General features: G+C 42.6%; 1 protein-coding gene and 1 long non-coding RNA gene across 8 annotated transcripts in view; one reads left to right on the forward strand and one right to left on the reverse strand.

The window, feature by feature from the left end:
* Positions 1–17,499, forward strand: part of LOC309353902 — a 124,502-nt gene that overhangs the window by 94,177 nt on the left and 12,826 nt on the right. The window lies entirely within an intron of this gene.
* STK31 (serine/threonine kinase 31) overlaps positions 1–17,499 on the reverse strand; it is a 32,656-nt gene that overhangs the window by 14,679 nt on the left and 478 nt on the right. Inside the window, exons 1-12 of one of the 7 annotated variants that reach the window (XM_081883179.1) lie at positions 17,239–17,366; positions 14,989–15,027; positions 14,871–14,914; positions 14,569–14,667; positions 13,958–14,032; positions 13,201–13,359; positions 10,574–10,929; positions 9,038–9,233; positions 7,769–7,881; positions 5,469–5,628; positions 3,185–3,307; positions 1,328–1,507 (exon numbers count right to left, since the gene is read on the reverse strand). In XM_081883179.1, coding sequence (XP_081739305.1) covers positions 1,328–1,507; positions 3,185–3,307; positions 5,469–5,628; positions 7,769–7,881; positions 9,038–9,233; positions 10,574–10,929; positions 13,201–13,359; positions 13,958–14,032; positions 14,569–14,667; positions 14,871–14,914; positions 14,989–15,016 — 1,533 coding nt within the window. In that variant the 5' untranslated portion in view covers positions 15,017–15,027; positions 17,239–17,366. The other 6 variants (XM_081883177.1, XM_081883178.1, XM_081883181.1 and 3 more) reach the window with 6 other exon arrangements.

Consider the following 17,499-nt stretch of genomic DNA (forward strand, 5'->3'; position numbering starts at 1 on the left):
ACCCCATCCATCGCCCAGAGAAGCAGCAGTTGCAGGAGGCTTGCCTCTCTCCCCTTCCTGCCAAAGAGAATATTCTGCTTCAATGCTTGTTTTCCTCTACCCTCCACATTTATATTTCCTTTTGTCTCAGTCTAAATTGTGAGCATGCAGGCAGGAACAGTATTGGATTTTTTAAAAGCTCTATAAAGAACTTATATGGGCTTAGAAGTGATCATTAATCATTATCACACTGAATGCAACAAGCTGCCCCAGAATTTTTTTTTTGGAAGGATGATTATATAAAGGTGGATCATCCAGTCAAAGGTTACGGAGCAAAGACTGTAATAGGAGCTTCCCTAGTCATCAAATCCAGAGTGATGAAAGAATGTTCTATCAGCTGCTCCAATGCGTATGCTACATCACACGAATGCTATGTTCCCACTTCACCTTTCAAGTTCCTAGAAAGCTTCCCAAGTATAACCCAACAGTGTATCCACTTAATGATAAACACAGTTTCGTTTCATATTTTAACACAAAAATCTGCCCAAAGTAAGAGCCAAAACAATAGCTGACAGGGAAATGGCCAAGTACCCATTCGTGAGAGTAACCCTTCCCATGTTCCATTACCAAAAAAAACCCCAGAATCATTGGCCAGCAAATCTCAATTTAGGTAGCTAATGACAAAGGGACAAGTTACACATTATGTTGGAGCTCCACATTTGAACCACCCAATGTGACCCCCCCACACCAAAAAAGCAATGACAAAAGGTCCTTATCTGGTCTGGGTTAAAGTCACAGTGTAGGAAAAGCCCAATATTCCTCCCCACCCTACCATATAGGCTTCATCCAGATCCCTGTCCAAGAGATATCATTAACCATAGAAGGAAAAACTTGCAGGGCCACGAATTGTCCCCCCTCTGCAGCTAAATGCAGTCACTCAGCCACAGCTTTTACAAAATAAAGTAATACATGGAGACCTTCCAGCAACACAACATGCAGTTGGGACCAAAATCATGATCTGAACTTTGCTTTTTTATTATTTCTACCCCACCTTCCCTTCAATAGCCCTGTGAGGTAGTTTAGGCTGACAGATGGTGGCTGGCCCAAGTTCACCTGGTGAGTTTCATGGTTGAGTGGGAATGAGAATCCTGGTCTCCCAGATCTTAGTCTGACATTATACCCACTACAAGGGTGGGCAGCTGTTTTTCTGCCCAAGGGTCATGTTCCCTCAAGGTAATCTGTCAGGGACTGCATAGGATTGATAAGGAAGGAGCCAAAAAGTGTTTCTCTTTTTTCCCACCCATGTGAAATCAAGGCCTGTCTTAAGTCAAAGTAACTTTGTCTTTACCTGGATTATCCTGCTGAAACAGGTCACCAAATTTTGCAGAGAAGCATCTGTGGCATTTCTGACACTACTGAATTCCTCCAACTTAATGTTTTTCCACTCAGCGAACTTCTCAAAAGCTCCTTCAGAACTCTCTACTTCATAAACCTGACCATATACGACTTCCAAGGAATCCTGCAATTTCTGTGGAATATAAAGGTAAAGAACAATAGGATTGGGGAGCGGAGACTGAAAGGAGGGGAAGACTATATTGAATAAAGAAAGCTATATGCTATAAAATGAAACAAAAACACCTTGGGCCTTGGGGACCTTGTTATATGAGCATTTCTCTAATGGTTCTTGGGGAGGAGGGAACCAGCTTAGTCTGTGCTCTCCCCCCAACTGTCCCGGGACTTCCAAGTGTACCAAGAGACCTGAAGAAAAACTGGGTTCACATGTAATGCAACACAGTCCTGAAATCAAGAGGCCGGAACAAGTCCCCAAGATGTGAAAACATGTCAAAGTATCTAAGCAAAATGGCCACAAGAGAGGAAGGATAGAGATGGAACATTTCTAACAGCTCAAATTTCTGATCCCCAATCTGATGCCCAAAGACACCATGCTGCCTTTGAACACACAACCCTGACAACAGTGAAGGACCCCTGCTAAAAAAATTAAGAAAACAAATAACTGAGTAATTTTGGAACTGTGGTAAATACATATTTTACAAAGCAGAAGGGAGAGAAATTTGGGCACATCCTAGGAAGGAAAAAAATAGTGAAAATTGCTGTCCCGAAGTATATTTTTATACATCCTGCAACACAAAAGTGATTTCAAATGCCCATTTCCAAGAGTTGATGCAACGGGGTTTTTTGGCAGGGGGGCGTTGTTGCTGAGAGTGCTGCAAACTGCCCGCTATGTCTTGGGGTTCAAACTGTCATGAACACCAGACCTGATAAATCATTGATTTATCACAGAATAAAATTCTATCGCTGAATTTTATAAAGGCTTGTCAGACACACAGTAAAATGTGTGTTTGCTGCAGCTCTCAGCAAAGTGTTTCCAGGCTGCCACCTCGTGGGCAGAGATTAACATAACATTTGCTGTACTGTACCGCACTAGAGAAAAATTCCCTCATCGGCTATGCCAGAGGCAGTCACCTTTCTGCAACTCAAATGGATGCAGAAATGTTTTAAGAGACTACAATATGCTGAGTAAAAGACACTACATATTTTATAGATGGGACGCAGGTGCCACTGTGGGTTAAACCACAGAGCCTAGGACTTGCTGATCAGAAGGTCGGGGATTCGAATCCCCGCGACGGGGTGAGCTCCCGTTGCTCGCTCCCTGCTCCTGCCAACCTAGCAGTTTGAAAGCACGTCAAAGTGCAAGTAGATAAATAGATACCGCTCCGGCGGAAAAGTAAACGGAAACGTGAGCGCTGCAACCCCAGCGTCAACGGCGACTGGACCTAATGGTCAGTGGTCCCTATAAAATAGGTATTTTATAGATAGGCACAAAGCATACAATTGTCTCATCTTAAACATCTATTTCAAAGAGCACCTAGACTGGTTAACAGCATGTAACATTTCACATGAAGTTCTACTCTATGTATATATTTCTAGCTTTTGTGGACTAAGCGTTGGGGAACAGGAATAAATAACACCCTCTGCTTCCGCCACTCTCCAGTAGGACACCAGACACAGCAGACTGTGGTATCAATATACCTTCAGAAGCAAGGAAATGTTCTTGATAGGATGTCCTATCATGTTACCATGTATGGGACATTACCAGCATAACACTGTTTTTGACACAAGGTGGCAGACTTTAAAAAAACAAAATGGTGCACAGATAGGACATGCATGCAGCTCTGTTCCCAACCTGCAATGTTTCCAAGCGCTCTGAAAGAGGTAAATCATCCACTTCCATAATATATTCTTGCACTGTAGAATACAAGCTCTCCTGCACTTCGTTTCTACGTTGAATCAAGCTCTGCACTTCGTCCTGTGTTGAAGGGAAAAGCAAGGTCAGAAATCAACCCTCCGAAACTCTCTTAATTCATTCACAAGGCAATAGACTACTGAGTATGTGGTGAGCCAAATCATGCAAAAATTAAGTTAACTTTTACACAATCTTGCATTTGAACCATAAAGTACACACTAAACATCTAAGAGCAGTGGTCTCTTTCTGGAAGCACACTTGCTGCATTTTGTTCAGGTGCACAATCTTTCCCAGACTCAGGGGAAACTACATCTGGGCAATCAACAACCAAAACTGGCTGTCCCCATTGTGAATTTGCTAGAAACAAATTACATCCCTATCCTTCCTCGTCCCATGAAAGCAGTTATTACAATGTTTTCAAAACTGATTCTGGTGTATGTATGCCAAAGCCATGAGGGAACAAACTATCCCAGTAGTAGCCACCTAGAGAAGAAAGCACAATTAACTGCATGCCATCTAGCCTCAGGAGGCTGCCATTTGCATCCTGGGAGAGGATTTTTTTTTTAAAAAAAGGAAGAACTATGGGAGCTAGGTTACGGAGTAGTAAACGATCCAATCCCATGTGCCAGTAATCTGCCATCATTGTGGCATCTTACATGCGCATGGTATCCCCTTCACAGGTAAGGCCAATTGTTCTTTTCAATGGTTAAGAGGTAGTCTTTACTTTAGAAACTGTGTTTTCTGTTAGCTCAGTTTTCTAGAGAAGGATCCATCTGAGAATGCTCTAGTTTACCTCCACCTAACTAAACCAAGCCCAAAATGCAAAGGGAGCGCTGAGGCATCTTTCTGGTTGCTGTCTGCAATTACAGAGCTACTGAAGGCAGCTAGAAAAATCACTAGGCTCAGATGCAGTCAGGCTTCAGTGTATACTTAAGCAAGCCGACAGTTTCTCAAGGACTTAAGTAGAGCTCTTCCTTTGCTAACTACAGATGAAGAGCAAAGACAGCAGCTTCAGATTACTGTCCTGGTTGATGCTCTCAAACATTTTGCAGCCTACTGACCCTACTTGTATGGCAAGAGCATCTGGGCTACAGAACTACTACCACCTGGATTGCTACAGATACACACTCATAAGAAACAAACTCTGTGACAGCTGGGAGAAAAGAAATTATTTTTACAATCTAACGTTCTTGTCCTTTGCTTCAGGTGGTGAAGTGAATATATTATATTCATGGGAAAGTGTACCTGCAACTCATCCAGTTAAGTGAGAGAACAATCCACACAAACTACTGCTTGTGAGACTGGCCTCTGGCTGGTCCAAAGGTTTGTTTGCAAAGGGTGTATAAGGAAAAGACTACTGAATCACCACCAACATTTACTGGTGCATGTGTGTCTGCCAAATGTAAAGAAGGGCTTCAGCTGCAAGAGGAAAAACTCTCCAGCAAGTCCTGATCTGCAAATGCATTCACAGACACACTAAGAGGGTAGTGGCATCAATCCAATATCACTGGAACTACAAGTGCTGCGGTTTTTTACCTGCCCACAATACAGGCTAGCACAGGTCACATTGCAGCAGGAAGAGATGGGAGTGCAAGGTATGCTAGTTGACAAACAGCTACCATTCTTTTGGGATGTCCGATTGCTTTATCTAAGTTCTTAGAGTCTCCAAGCTTTAAGTGGCATTTTTTCCTTGGCTGCATGCTGCCTGGCTAATTTGAGAGTTGTTATGTTACTTAAAACTTTCATCAAAACACTTCTCACTCAGCTATCTGGCCCTTTCCAAGCCACGTTCTATGACCCTCTCAGACAAAAAACACATTATAGGCTTGGGATTTGGGAGAAAAAATGTGAGGTGTACTGCAAGCAAGAAATGACCCACAGAGAAAAAAAGGGGGGGAGCCCTGAGCTGTTAGTTGACTTTCAGTAGTTTTCTCCTGCATTTCCAGCACTCAGAAGCCCTGCTTGGCTACCCTGTGCCCAATGGGTTGTGTGGGATGGGAAAATTCTTGTGTTATTCTTATAATAATAGACCATGCATCCCCTTCTCTCAGCAAACTCAGATCTAACATAATTATATCCCCTATCACTGTACATGTCGCATGTCAAGTTAATTCCAGAAATGTCTTTTTTAAAAAAAACTATAAACAAAAAAGCCTGGAATGGGAGATCATTATAGTTTATGCCTCAGCAAAAAAGCTAATAGGACAGAAGCTATTCTACATACCACACATTTGCATGCACATATTTCCTCTTGGAAAGCATTATAGTCGATCCAAATTTTCTCCAGTTTTTCCAAGGACAGAGGAGCAGCAAGGCATCCTTCGGTAACCACTTTAATAGCTTCTGAAAGGTCTTCTCCAAAACGAGCATTCAGACTGACTTGTCTGGGTGAAAGAGATTTGAAAATGAATAGAGCATTTAAGCTGCCCTATCAACAGTTGTACTCTCATTTTTATATGTAATAGAATACTTTATATATATACATATACATACATACATGCATACACACACACACACACACACACACACACACACCCTCTCTGTGTGTGTAACTATCAGGAAAAGCACAGAAAACAATGGAAAATGCAGCTTGATTAAAATGGTAATAACTTATGCCTTCTGTCTGGTTAGACTGGACTGTCTGATTTTATACCCTTGTAAAGAAGAAAACACAAAATTTTGATATATGGCAGCCTGTTACCTATAAGAATGCTGCCGTCTGATATGCGACCAAACAACTATCTGCTTGGAACTATTATTTTATGGGCAAATCACTGACATAGGGGATAAGTGCAGGTATAACTTTTACCAATAGGAAAGGGTCCCCTTCTTTTCTGTCTTTAGCCCATGGTACTCCGTAGCTTCATTACATCCTGGATCCCCATTTACATCGGGATAAACTTTCTGTCCCACATCAAGATGAAGGCAGCGCAGAGGGAGCCAGCTTTGAATTACTTCAGTCAATCAGATGGTGTTTTGAGGGAGCAGCAATGCCTGATCCAAGGTGACCAGAGGCAACATCTCCCTCTCACAGGCCCACTGCCTATTAAAAGTAGGGCCTATCTCCAGGGACCAGATCACTGCATTCCCAACCTGACCACTCACTCACTGTGTTTCTTTACTGCATTATCCCATGCTGCACATTGCTATCGATTTAGCATTAGCCACTGGTTGATGAGGCTAGGAAGCAATTTTGCCTGAGATCACAATGGACTTCAGCGGACCTGTGTTTTTTTTTGCCTTTCCTATCATAATTATCTGACTACTTTCTCTTTCCTTTTCCTTCTGGGGGTTTTATTTCTTTTCTTTTTCAAAAAATCAATTTTTACTGAAAGTTTTCCACATAAAATACAATAAAAGCCGAGCTAATCTAAAGAGAGAAAATTTAAAAAAACAACAACCAAGAATGAGAAGGAAAAGAGCAGCAAAGGGGGAAATACAAACCCCTCTATCACAATTGTATCATAGCGCTTATTCCACACACACAAACATAAACCATCCCAGCTCTCAACTGGGAGCTTCCCCCTCTTCTCCCAGCCTCCCACCCCCCTGGGAGATCCTCTCTGCCCTGCCTCTCATGCAAGGCCCTTCTTCTCCTGTCTATCATCTTCCTCTGTCTATCTTCACTTATCCAAAACAAGGAACTTCAAGGAGCTTTATTTCTATGATGCAACTGAAACTGTTTTCTACATCTGGTGCTGGGACATCAGGCAAGATCCCTGGGCGAAGAGGTGAGAGGGGTGGGCGCTCTGCTCCCTCACTTAGAGAGAGGTCAGTGCACACCAGCCTGTCCACTTCATGGCTTGGTGTCATTGCTATGCCCTTGACTGTTTGGGCAGCAGTCACTGCAACAGCTCAAGCTTTTAGGAAGTAGCTTCCTAGCTCCTAACATCTACCTACCAGGAAGGCTGAGCCATACATTTCTGACAGCACATGGGGTGCAAGAAATAGGATCCTTGCCTGTAACTCACCCACCCCTGCCTTACTGCTTACATGCTGCACCCTGTAAAGCTGTGGCCTGGCTTTTCTCCTGCATCATTCCTTCCCCTCTGCTCAGCTTTTACTGCTACCTGTGGATGCAATGTGCACTTAACACCTAAACTTCATGCCAGTGAAGATAAACATTTCAGAAGTACAAAGAGTCTTGGACAACCATCAGCTGTCCAAGGAGGACATTGGAAGTGATGCTCTTCCTCACTTCCTCCTTGAGCTGTATGCACTTTTCAGGCAAGAAAGCCTCCAGGCAGTGACTAAACTTCAAAAGGCAGGGAAAAAGTCACTGAAACTCAGCTAAAATCTGAACTCTCTGACCATTACTGGCAACCAAACACTGTTCTACTGAATTAAAATGACAAATTAAAAAAAAAAACATTTTTTAAACGACAAAATGATTGAGGCTCTTCTCCAAACAATGCTAGATCAAGCTTTGTCGTTTGAGAAGAACCTTTTAAAAATTGTGATTCACAGCAGAAACCCATCGCTGGGGGAAATGTTTTAGTTGAGGAGGGGAAATGTACACTATACCTAGCCTCTTTCAATTTCTCGAACTTGTCGGCCAAGTTTCCCACTGTAGTTCCTATATATGTTGATAGAGCGTTTTCCAACACCTCAAAAGTTTCCTTGTATCTTTTCTTCTCCTACAGCGTTGGATAAGAAGAAAAGGATTAGAGCATTAGTATTACACCATTTCTGCCAAGCACCAAAGCATATTTTCAAATAAATAAAAAAAATCAAGATACCCACATGCAAACATGGAGCTAAGAGAATATAAGGGCAGTAGATTTTGCTTTCAGTGACTATTAAACACAGAATTATGCTAACTTACGCTACATTTGTATAAACAGCCTTCCTCCAAGGTGCTCAGTATTACATGCAATGTGTTGCCAGATGACCAGGCTTTAATTGAAGAACGTTTGCACTGTGCAGTGTGTTTTTATGTTTGTGGCACACACACAGCTTTTGGTTTCAGTCACTTGTCTGGCATAACAGGAAGCAAATTGGAAAGTAGATGAGTGGCACAACTGCCATCATACCCTGAACCAACCAAAGACCCAGAGAGCAGTTTTGGTCCTGCAGAGGAATTTCCAATTAACCTAGAAAGTCACTTGAATTCTGCTGCCTTAGGCTATAATATTATACAAACTTTTCAAGGAGGAAGTTCACTGAATTCAGCGGGGCTTACTTGCAACTAGGCATGTAAGGGATTGCAATCAGACACCCACATTTACTATCCATCAGGTTTGGCCAGCATTCCTGTCTGCTGAAGGAAAACAAGGTGGTGACCGTGATAGGAGGCATGGGAAATGGGAACCATAAAAGGGTGGGCAGTTGGGAGGAGAACCATTCTTTAACTAAGTACTTCCTCTTCAAGTAGCACAGAAGAATTAAATCTTCTGTGTATCAGTTATATCATCAACAGGAGAACCCAGATCACTATTGTAAGACTACCAGTTAAGCAGGGGCAGCCCAGCCCGTTTTACCACCTTAGTGGCAATGATGCACACAGAAACACCCCAGCTCTTGCTGAACTCGGCATGAGCCAAGCTGTTCCGCACGGCATTGCTGCTTGGTTTCTCTGCCCTGGGGGCAGGGAAGAGGAGCAGCAACAGGCCAGAATGTCTCCATTTCACTGGTGAGAACAGGGCATTCTGGTGGTGACAGAAGTGGTATGGTGGGCATAGCTCTGCCTCTTGTGCTTCCGTCGCCTAAGGAAAATGCTTCACCCCGCCTCACGTGCAAGCCGACTCTACAGTTAATTATCTCTGGGATGCAGAATCAATCTGTTGGCTGTACCTCCAGATCGCAAGTAAGCTTCTTAACCGTTGACTCCAGTTCTTCACACTGATAGAGAAGATCCTCATTTTTCACTCTGAGAGCCTCTTTCTCTGCTTTCAACTTTTCATTCTCCTCTATCATTTTCTGGTCTTGCTTTATTTTTTCCAAGCTAATGTTTGAGACCCTTCTAAAGTCGCAAGTCACCATTTTCTCCCTATTGAAAAATAAATACAAAGTTGATACATGACTTCAAGAGAGCATTCAAGAGATTCCAAGTCCAAACTAGTGCCCTCCAAATGATTTCGACTCATCACCTCCAGCCAACATAGCCATGCTGACTGGTGATTTTGGGAGCTGTAGGTTCAAAATATCTGGAGAGCACGAGAGTGGCGAAAGCTGGCTTAGATGCTTAATTAGTAAAGACCACTTTTATTGTCCCCCCTAATGCTATCCTTAAAGGGCACTCTCGCTATACCAGGGAAATGGAAGCCTTCTGCAGCCACAGATAACTACCAAATTTCCCAAGGGCAAAACAGGCACTGCTGGAGAGGTGGCAGTGGCAGAAAAGATGCAAATTAGTTGTCATTTCATGATGTCTCTAGCCTAGGCATGGAGGTCCTCTGTTGGCCAGATGAGGGCACTGCCATGAATTACTCATTCCAAGATGGTGCCACACTAGACTGGCGTACTAAATCAGAAGCAGGAAATGTCAGCCCCAAACCCGATTGGAATCACAAACTGCCTCTGCAGCCAGAATTACATCTATTTATTTCTTAACTCCAACCAGCCTGATGGCAGCAGCAGCATGGAGGATCCCAGCAGTGTCTCCCACCGCCCATGTCTTTATTTAGCCGTGTCTGCTTTAGACTGCATCACGTTTAATTCACCTATATTCCTGCAGGGCCAGACATTTATTTCCCAACAATGCTATGGCCAGAGAAAAGGGGGTGGGGAGAATGAACAACAAAAAAACCAACAAGAAAATGTTTGGAGGGAAAGAGGAAAAGCAAGAGCAAAGGAAATGACAAATATACAGGCGGTGAGAAAAATAAAGACTGGCATAAAAGAGAGCAAAGAACAACACAGCTAAGAGTGGTGAAGCAGAGAGCTGAAATGAGTTGGGAGGATCAAAATGAGTTGGGAGGAGTGACTCATGAGCTGGCTAGTTAGCACAAAATTTGGTCACATGTCCCTGCCAGTCCGAGACATTGGGAGCAGCTGACCAATGGTTATCTGGATTCCTCCTGCACACAGACCAGGGAACCAGAATGTAACAAAAATTCAGAACCAATCTGCAGCCTCAGAGGTTTAAGCACTGGATCACTTGAATTAAAAAGTGTCTCTGGACATGTGTGGAATGCCTCTCACCACTACATAACAGGCACCAGCCCAGCACAATCAGGGAATTTAAAGCAAGAGCTTCCAGTTAAAAGGTCATGGTTTCAAGGCCAGGAGCCCCCAGCATCCTTCAAAAGCATGTTGTATTGGACTTCATCTCTAACCACGTCTCAAACCACTTCTTACATCAAAAACCGTTTTCCCACTGTGACTTACTTAATAAAAGGCACATGGTTTGCACCATTTTTCTCATTCCTTCCATTCAGCGGTGGATTGTCACCTAAGCCCATGCCTACTCTGTTGCTTAATGGAGAGCTGGCTCTACTGGACCACACTGGAGCTGGAGAATTTGCATTCCTGGATTGGCAGAGAGAGGAATCCATTTTTGTATCACAGGAATTACTATTTACAGAAGACTTGCATCTTTCAGCAAATCCTTTTCTGGCCATTTCTTCCCCAACATCCAGTAGCCCACACTCTGCTTCAGCCACAATGGTACCATCCTGATACGTGGCTTTGATTCTCGTCTTTATTTCTTTTTCAAAAATCAAGCTATGCAGAAATCTCCTGGCCTGCAAAAAAGAAAAGGGGGGGAAAGTTCAGAAAAGTTTATGAAATAGTTTGTTGTGTAAGTTTTACAATGAAGGCTGTGGTGTACATGCAGCATTTGCAATTGTGCAAATTTATCTGACTGGCGCAGATAGATCTAATTTTTGATTTTTGGAAATCAAGTTTATGGCAGCAGCTGCGTTGGGAAACCTGGGAAATGTATGGGCTGTGCTCAGTTAAAATCTCAGAAGCTATAAAGGGGCTGATAAATCCTTTCAAGATCCAGGACTGTGGCTTTACCAATCTGCATTGCTTTCGGTCCCTAACTCAGCGTTAGCAGAAACCAAGTCAGGTATGCAAAGGTGTGGCAAGCATTTTTATAACTTGAATAAAGAATACACAAAGAATAATCAGCTCAAGCATTAATTTGACACTTGTGTTGTCCACTTACCAAAATTGGCTGACCACACTTAATGAAAAATGCAGGAATAACCCAAATGCAATAATAATCCAGATAGCAAGAAAATGGTGTATGTGACATAAATGAGCTTCAGTGAACCTTGGCCTCACACACTCCCCCATCCTGCATGGCTGTGAGGAGGAACTCAAAGACTTCTGCTATAACTTTCCCTTAACTGCAATTTGTTGTATGGTTTGGCACAACAAACTTTGGTAACACTAAATAAAGTTCAATTCCAACAAGCCAACTGTGGTGTTTGCCCTTTCGATAGAAAATGTCTATACGGGGGAGAGAAAGAGTTAATAGGTAGACCAATAGAAAAGCCAGAGGCGGAGCCTACCTGTTTATAAAAGGGCTTAGCCCAAGGTTAGTTGGTTGGTTGGGAAAAGGAAGTTGGGAAAGCCGTTGGCAGACAGTTGGAATTAGAGAGACAGTTAGTTCTTGTGTGAGGGGAGGTAGAAGAGTTAGAGACAGAATAAAATAAGACTAAGAGGGTAAAGAGTAACATTTTGAATACAGTTAAAAGTTTATTTGTGTCTAAAATAAACTACACTCTTCTTTGTTAATTTAAGAACCTGACTGAGACTAAGTGATTTACCGGGGAAGACCTGGTTGGTGACAGTGGATTAGTGGTGTATGGGTCAATAGTCCGTGAGACGACCGGGGGCTTCGTACGAACGCCACACCAACTTCAACCCAAGGGGTACGAAGTTGGCTTGTTGGAATTCATCATGATAAGTATTAATGACAGCTCTCAGTTCGGACGATACAGAAAACTAGTTATGTAAAAGCAGAAGCAATGCTCCAAAATCCTCCTCTTGGTCATATAGGATGTCTAAAATGGAGCGCACACCCCCAAGGTGCACTGCAGCTTGGACACACCACCATAAAGCATGGCTTAACAGGACATGTGAATGGGGCCACTTAGTTTGAAATGACAAACTTCATAATCAAAAAAGGGTACATAATATAATATTACATCTATAAACCTAAATTCTACAGTGAAAAGGCAAGTGTCAGCTTATTGCAAGATTTCTAGAGGAACACAAAACCCAGGCAAACTGCAGTCTTTGGCAACTATGAAGAAATCAAGCAGGTGTTTTTCTTCCTGGTTTCAGTCATACTTCGGGTTAGAGACGCTTCAGGTTGCATTTTTTCGAGTTGCGGACTGCCGAAACCCAGAAGTACCGGAATGGGTTACTTCCAGGTTTCGACAATTGCGCATGCACAGAAGCACTAAATCACACTTTGCGCATGCGCAGACATGCCAAATCGCAACCCGCGCGTGCACAGACACACTGCGGGTTGTGAATGTGCATCCTGCACGGATCACGTTCGCAACCCGAGCGTCCACTGTATGAGCTGTATTTGATTCCCTCTACTCCAATGGAAATTGCTTGACCACCAAGGTATGTTTTGAGAATTCCATTGGGAACAGAAATACCTGCTGTTTGCAATTCTGCCTGAAATTCAGAACAGAAATCAATCCAATCCAGGGACTATGATTGGTATTTGTTTGTAATCTTCTTTGGGGTTTTGTTGTTGTTTTTTAAGATCGCAACCGATACATAATTACTTCTTTTCTAAACACTGTTTTGACATTTCCTCTACACTGAAATGGACTGTGTGAAATAATTATGTTAAACCTATGTAAATAGTTACATAAATTAAGTAGGAGACAGCAAGATGGACAACATAGCATTTGGTGGAAACTGAACCACAGCAGAATGGAAAGAGCACTGATTGTAACACGACAGGTTAAAACAGAAATCAACTGCCTTTTTACATTCCTGATTGCTGAACTGTTCATACACATGTGAAAAGTCTGTCTCACCTGGTCAAAATGATTTAAATCTTGATTAGCTGAAATCTGTAATCCCCACAGCCTGTACTTTTTTGCCACACTAGGAAACTGCAAGTTTTCTGGAATCTCAACTATTTCTGATCGATTGAGAACCTCAGAGTTTCCATAGTCAATATATAATACCTGGCACTGTAATAAAACAAAAACCAGTAAAACAAATACCGGTAAATAAGAGCCAATTGCCTATTGGAGTTATAGCTTACAGCGTTCACAGTACATTATGTCTACCCAGAAGTAAGCTGCACTGAGTTCAAGGGGACTCACTCCCCAGTTGCCTTTGCATTCCTACATGCACACAACTTTAACTAAAGAAATAGTTAGGAATCTGCAACCATTACTAAAGAAGGTTGAGCACTTACAGAAAATTATTTAGTTACAGGAAGTATTTCTGCACACATCTAGCTACTAAAAATAGAATTAAAAAGCCCAAAGAAATGATAGCAATCTTATGTTATTTGAGAAGTTTCTGCCCTGTTACTTAAAATCCAAGTTAGCAGTTCCTTAAAGTTTAGTACAGAAACTAGGCAGAAAGATGTTGGATTAACTAGGCCTGATCAAGCAGGGCTCATCATTAGACTTGAAACCATCAACATGAAATAGCACTATCAAGTAAGATTTGGACTCAATGATTTCAGGAAGACAGTATCCAGGCTATTATCAACTAAGATTTGAACTTAAAAGATTGCAGACTGTATTTCGGAAATCAATCTGAGTAGGAATTCCTTGCCTTTTCAATATTGATAACCTTCAGTACTTTGCATCTGTACCAACATTTATCTTCAGAAAAGCATCCTCCATAGATCTGCAAATTTAAAAAAAAAAAAAAACCACAGGTCACTTCATAAGCCTGCATGTATTTGTAAGCCATTTTCTTCAGATGTTTTTAATTCAGTGGTTTATTCTGTAGTGTTTAGGTGGCAGGCAACCTTCTCATGAATACAGATATAGAGCTGCCTTTTGAAGATGCTTAAATGTTTGAACACATACACTTATGCAGAAGTATGCAGTATAACACTAGTTCTTAAGAAGTCACTTAAATATACTGTCAACCAAGCTTACACACAGTAAAAAATTTAGCTCTGCATTCCAAAAGTGTTACCACTGTAATAAAGATAACAATCAAGATGAAAACCTTCAAATTCAACCAAAAATGCCAAGTTTACCAAATGGGCAACTGAATAGCTGATACAATTCATCTTTACCACTGTAACCCCACTTCCCGAGTCAAAAAGCACAACTGAACTTTTCAGATTTGCAATCACAAGACTGTAAATTCAAATGATGCCTACTAGATGTTCTTATACTTATAGGAACCAAGAAACAACATGTACAACTTACCCTGGTAAGATCAGGATTGCCAAAGACTGGGCTGGCTAGAGGACAGATTTCAGCTAGAGAACGGCTAGTCTTCAATATGTCGCTATGTCTATTAATATCCTGAACGGCACAAATTAAAGTTGAAGTCAACATTTATATGAAAGGCCTTTTACACTACTAATATAAGAAGGGGTACAGTTTTAAGGCATGCTCATAAAAACATGGGCAAAGATTTGCTTTTGCCAAATTTAATAATTAGTTAGTTGCCCTGATCCCACTTTATTCAGTTAGTCATTCATCGCTTCCCACAATCTTAACCTTACCTGTGCCCAAAATGTTATAGCATCTTCAACATGGCAGCTAACAACTGTGGGTAGAAAGAATTACAAGTCAGCTCATGAATTCAGCGTTAAAGAAGTAAAACAATCTTAGTATGTGTACCTTTATTATATCCTGAATCCTCTTCCATATCAGCAGAACCTAAAACAAGACATGATCCATGAGAAAAATGTTTATGTAACGATAGTCAAAAGCGGAGTGCCATGTTGATTAAACATGAGATACACAGCTTAGTACCCCTATAGACTCTGAAGTGTAAATTTTACGTCACTGTTTCGTCTCCTCCTTCCTCAGGATGTTCATCAGATACCATACGATTGCCTCCAGGAAGATCTAGGTGTCACAGACAGTCCAACTGCCTACCTGGGGATGAAGAGATTCTGGTGCTACCTGGCCTGACTTGGGGGGGGGCGGGTTTCCCCATGGCCACGGCAGAACCTATAGAAAGCAGCTAGAATAAGGTTACCAGACATCCCCGTTTCCCGGGGACAGTCCCCGGATTTACAAACCAGTCCCCATACAAAATCCATTGATGTTGAAAAGTGTCCCCAGATTCATTGAAAAAAATCTGGTAACCTTAAGCTAGAAGTAACTTATAAAGACTATAGTATGGAGTTTTTACATCCTTCTCTTCCTCCCACTACTTTCAGCCATCCCCATTACCCAACTTCAGCACATTTCCAGAGCCTTAAAAATGCACATCTTACATCAGAACACAAATCTACGTGGGACTGATCCAGAAAGGTTCTTATGTTCTACCAACTTTCTCCACACCGTACATAACGTTACAAGCCTCACATCATGTCTCACCTTACACACCTACCTTCTAAACTAAAAGGTGCCAGCTGCTTTAGCCTTTCCTCATAGGCAAGGTGTTCCAATCCCACCATAAATTTGGTTGCCATTTTCCAGCCTTACAATATCCTTTCGGTATATGGCAACTGTACACAATATTCCAGTCAAGGACATATATAGGGTATTTCAATACAGCCAGTTCTATTTTCAGCAAATAATCCCTAGCATGGAATTTCCCAATAATCCCTAGCATGGAATTTGTATTCTTTGCAGCTGCCAGCAGACTGCATTGACACTTTCAATGGATTATCTACCATGAACCAAATATCTCTTTAACTTTGCACCCCCACCCCAATAAAGCAGCTCAACAACTTTCGTGGTCTGGATTTTCACTTTCTGAAATATGGCAACCCTAGATAGGGTTTATTCGCCTATTTGCACCTTCAGCACGCACATTTCCAGAGGCAGCTTCCCTCAAAGATGTATCCCAGCCTTCCCCTCCTCCTTCTTCTTCCCAGAAACCCCTTGCTCTTCCCCAGAGCAGTTACCAGGGCAACCTTCCAAATCCCCAGTCTCTGGTCATACCCTTGTCTTGTTAAGGACCCTTAATGGCTCCCTATTCTTCCCTTAATGGCCTTAACTTGGCCACTCTATTCCGAACTTAAAAATGGAAAACATAATGCTGGTGGTCAACAAAAGAGGTTCAAAGACTCTCTCAAGGCAAATCTTAAAAAATATAGTATAAACACTGACAACTGGGAAACACAGGCCTGCAAGCACTCCAATTGGAGAACAGCCTTTACCAAAGGTGTCATGGGCTTTGAAGACACTGGAACTCAGGATGCAAGGGAGAAACGTGCTAAGAGGAAGGCACGCTTGGCAAACCCACACCGTGATCAACTCCTGCCCACAAACCAATGTCCACACTGTGGAAGGACGGGTGGGCCCAGAATTGGTCTCCACGGTCACTTATGGACTCATTGTTAAAACCGTGTTTGTGGATAACGCATACTCGGCTACGAGTTATCACCAAAGAAGAAGACCCAATAATTCCTTTCCATCTTGTATTTCTCCCTTCCCACCCCAAATAATAATCCTATAATTTTATTAATTTCTATGTCCTAAGTCTATTCCTAAACCTACAACATACAGCAAGGACGGTCTGTGTAAAAATGTGAGCTGTCAGGTCTCCTCCACACCGAAGTTTTACCACATGTGTGAATACACCACAAAAGGCTTTTAGCCTCTCCCCCGCCGCCGCTGCCCCTGAAACCCGAGGATGTTAATATTGGCCGGCCTCTCTTTCAAGAGAGCCGTCAGGCTTGAAGATAAACATTAGTTCAAGGGGGGGGGGCTGCAAAGCGCTCTATAAATGCAAAAAAAACCTAACGTCCACCTGCCTCAAAACACACCCACCCACCCCTCACACATTTAAGATTCAAAGGAAAGCAGAAGCACACGGTAACAGGCCAGTTTTTCCCTCAGAGGAAGCCTTTCCATAATCTGGCCCTTGGAAGAAGACGCCCCGCCATTTTGCTAAGGCTCGACGCCACTTACGCGTCGCCCTCAGCCGCCTCCTCCTCTTGCTCCCTCTGTCCGTCCAGGAGCGCACCAAGTCTTATGAATGGCACAGAACCTTAAGCGAGAAGCGGAGTCGGCGGGAAAGTCACAGAAAGACACACACACCCTCCGCGCAAGCCACGCGGCGGCCGACGTTAGTTGGAAGGATGGATCCGCGCGGACTTCGTAAGACTTGCGCGCTTTCATAGGCCCCGCTGCGCCTCCTGTTGACGCACAGGCGCGTTGGGACGCAAAAGA

This window comes from Podarcis melisellensis (assembly GCF_964234715.1).
Source record: "Podarcis melisellensis genome assembly, chromosome: 12".
Lineage (NCBI taxonomy): Eukaryota > Metazoa > Chordata > Lepidosauria > Squamata > Lacertidae > Podarcis > Podarcis melisellensis.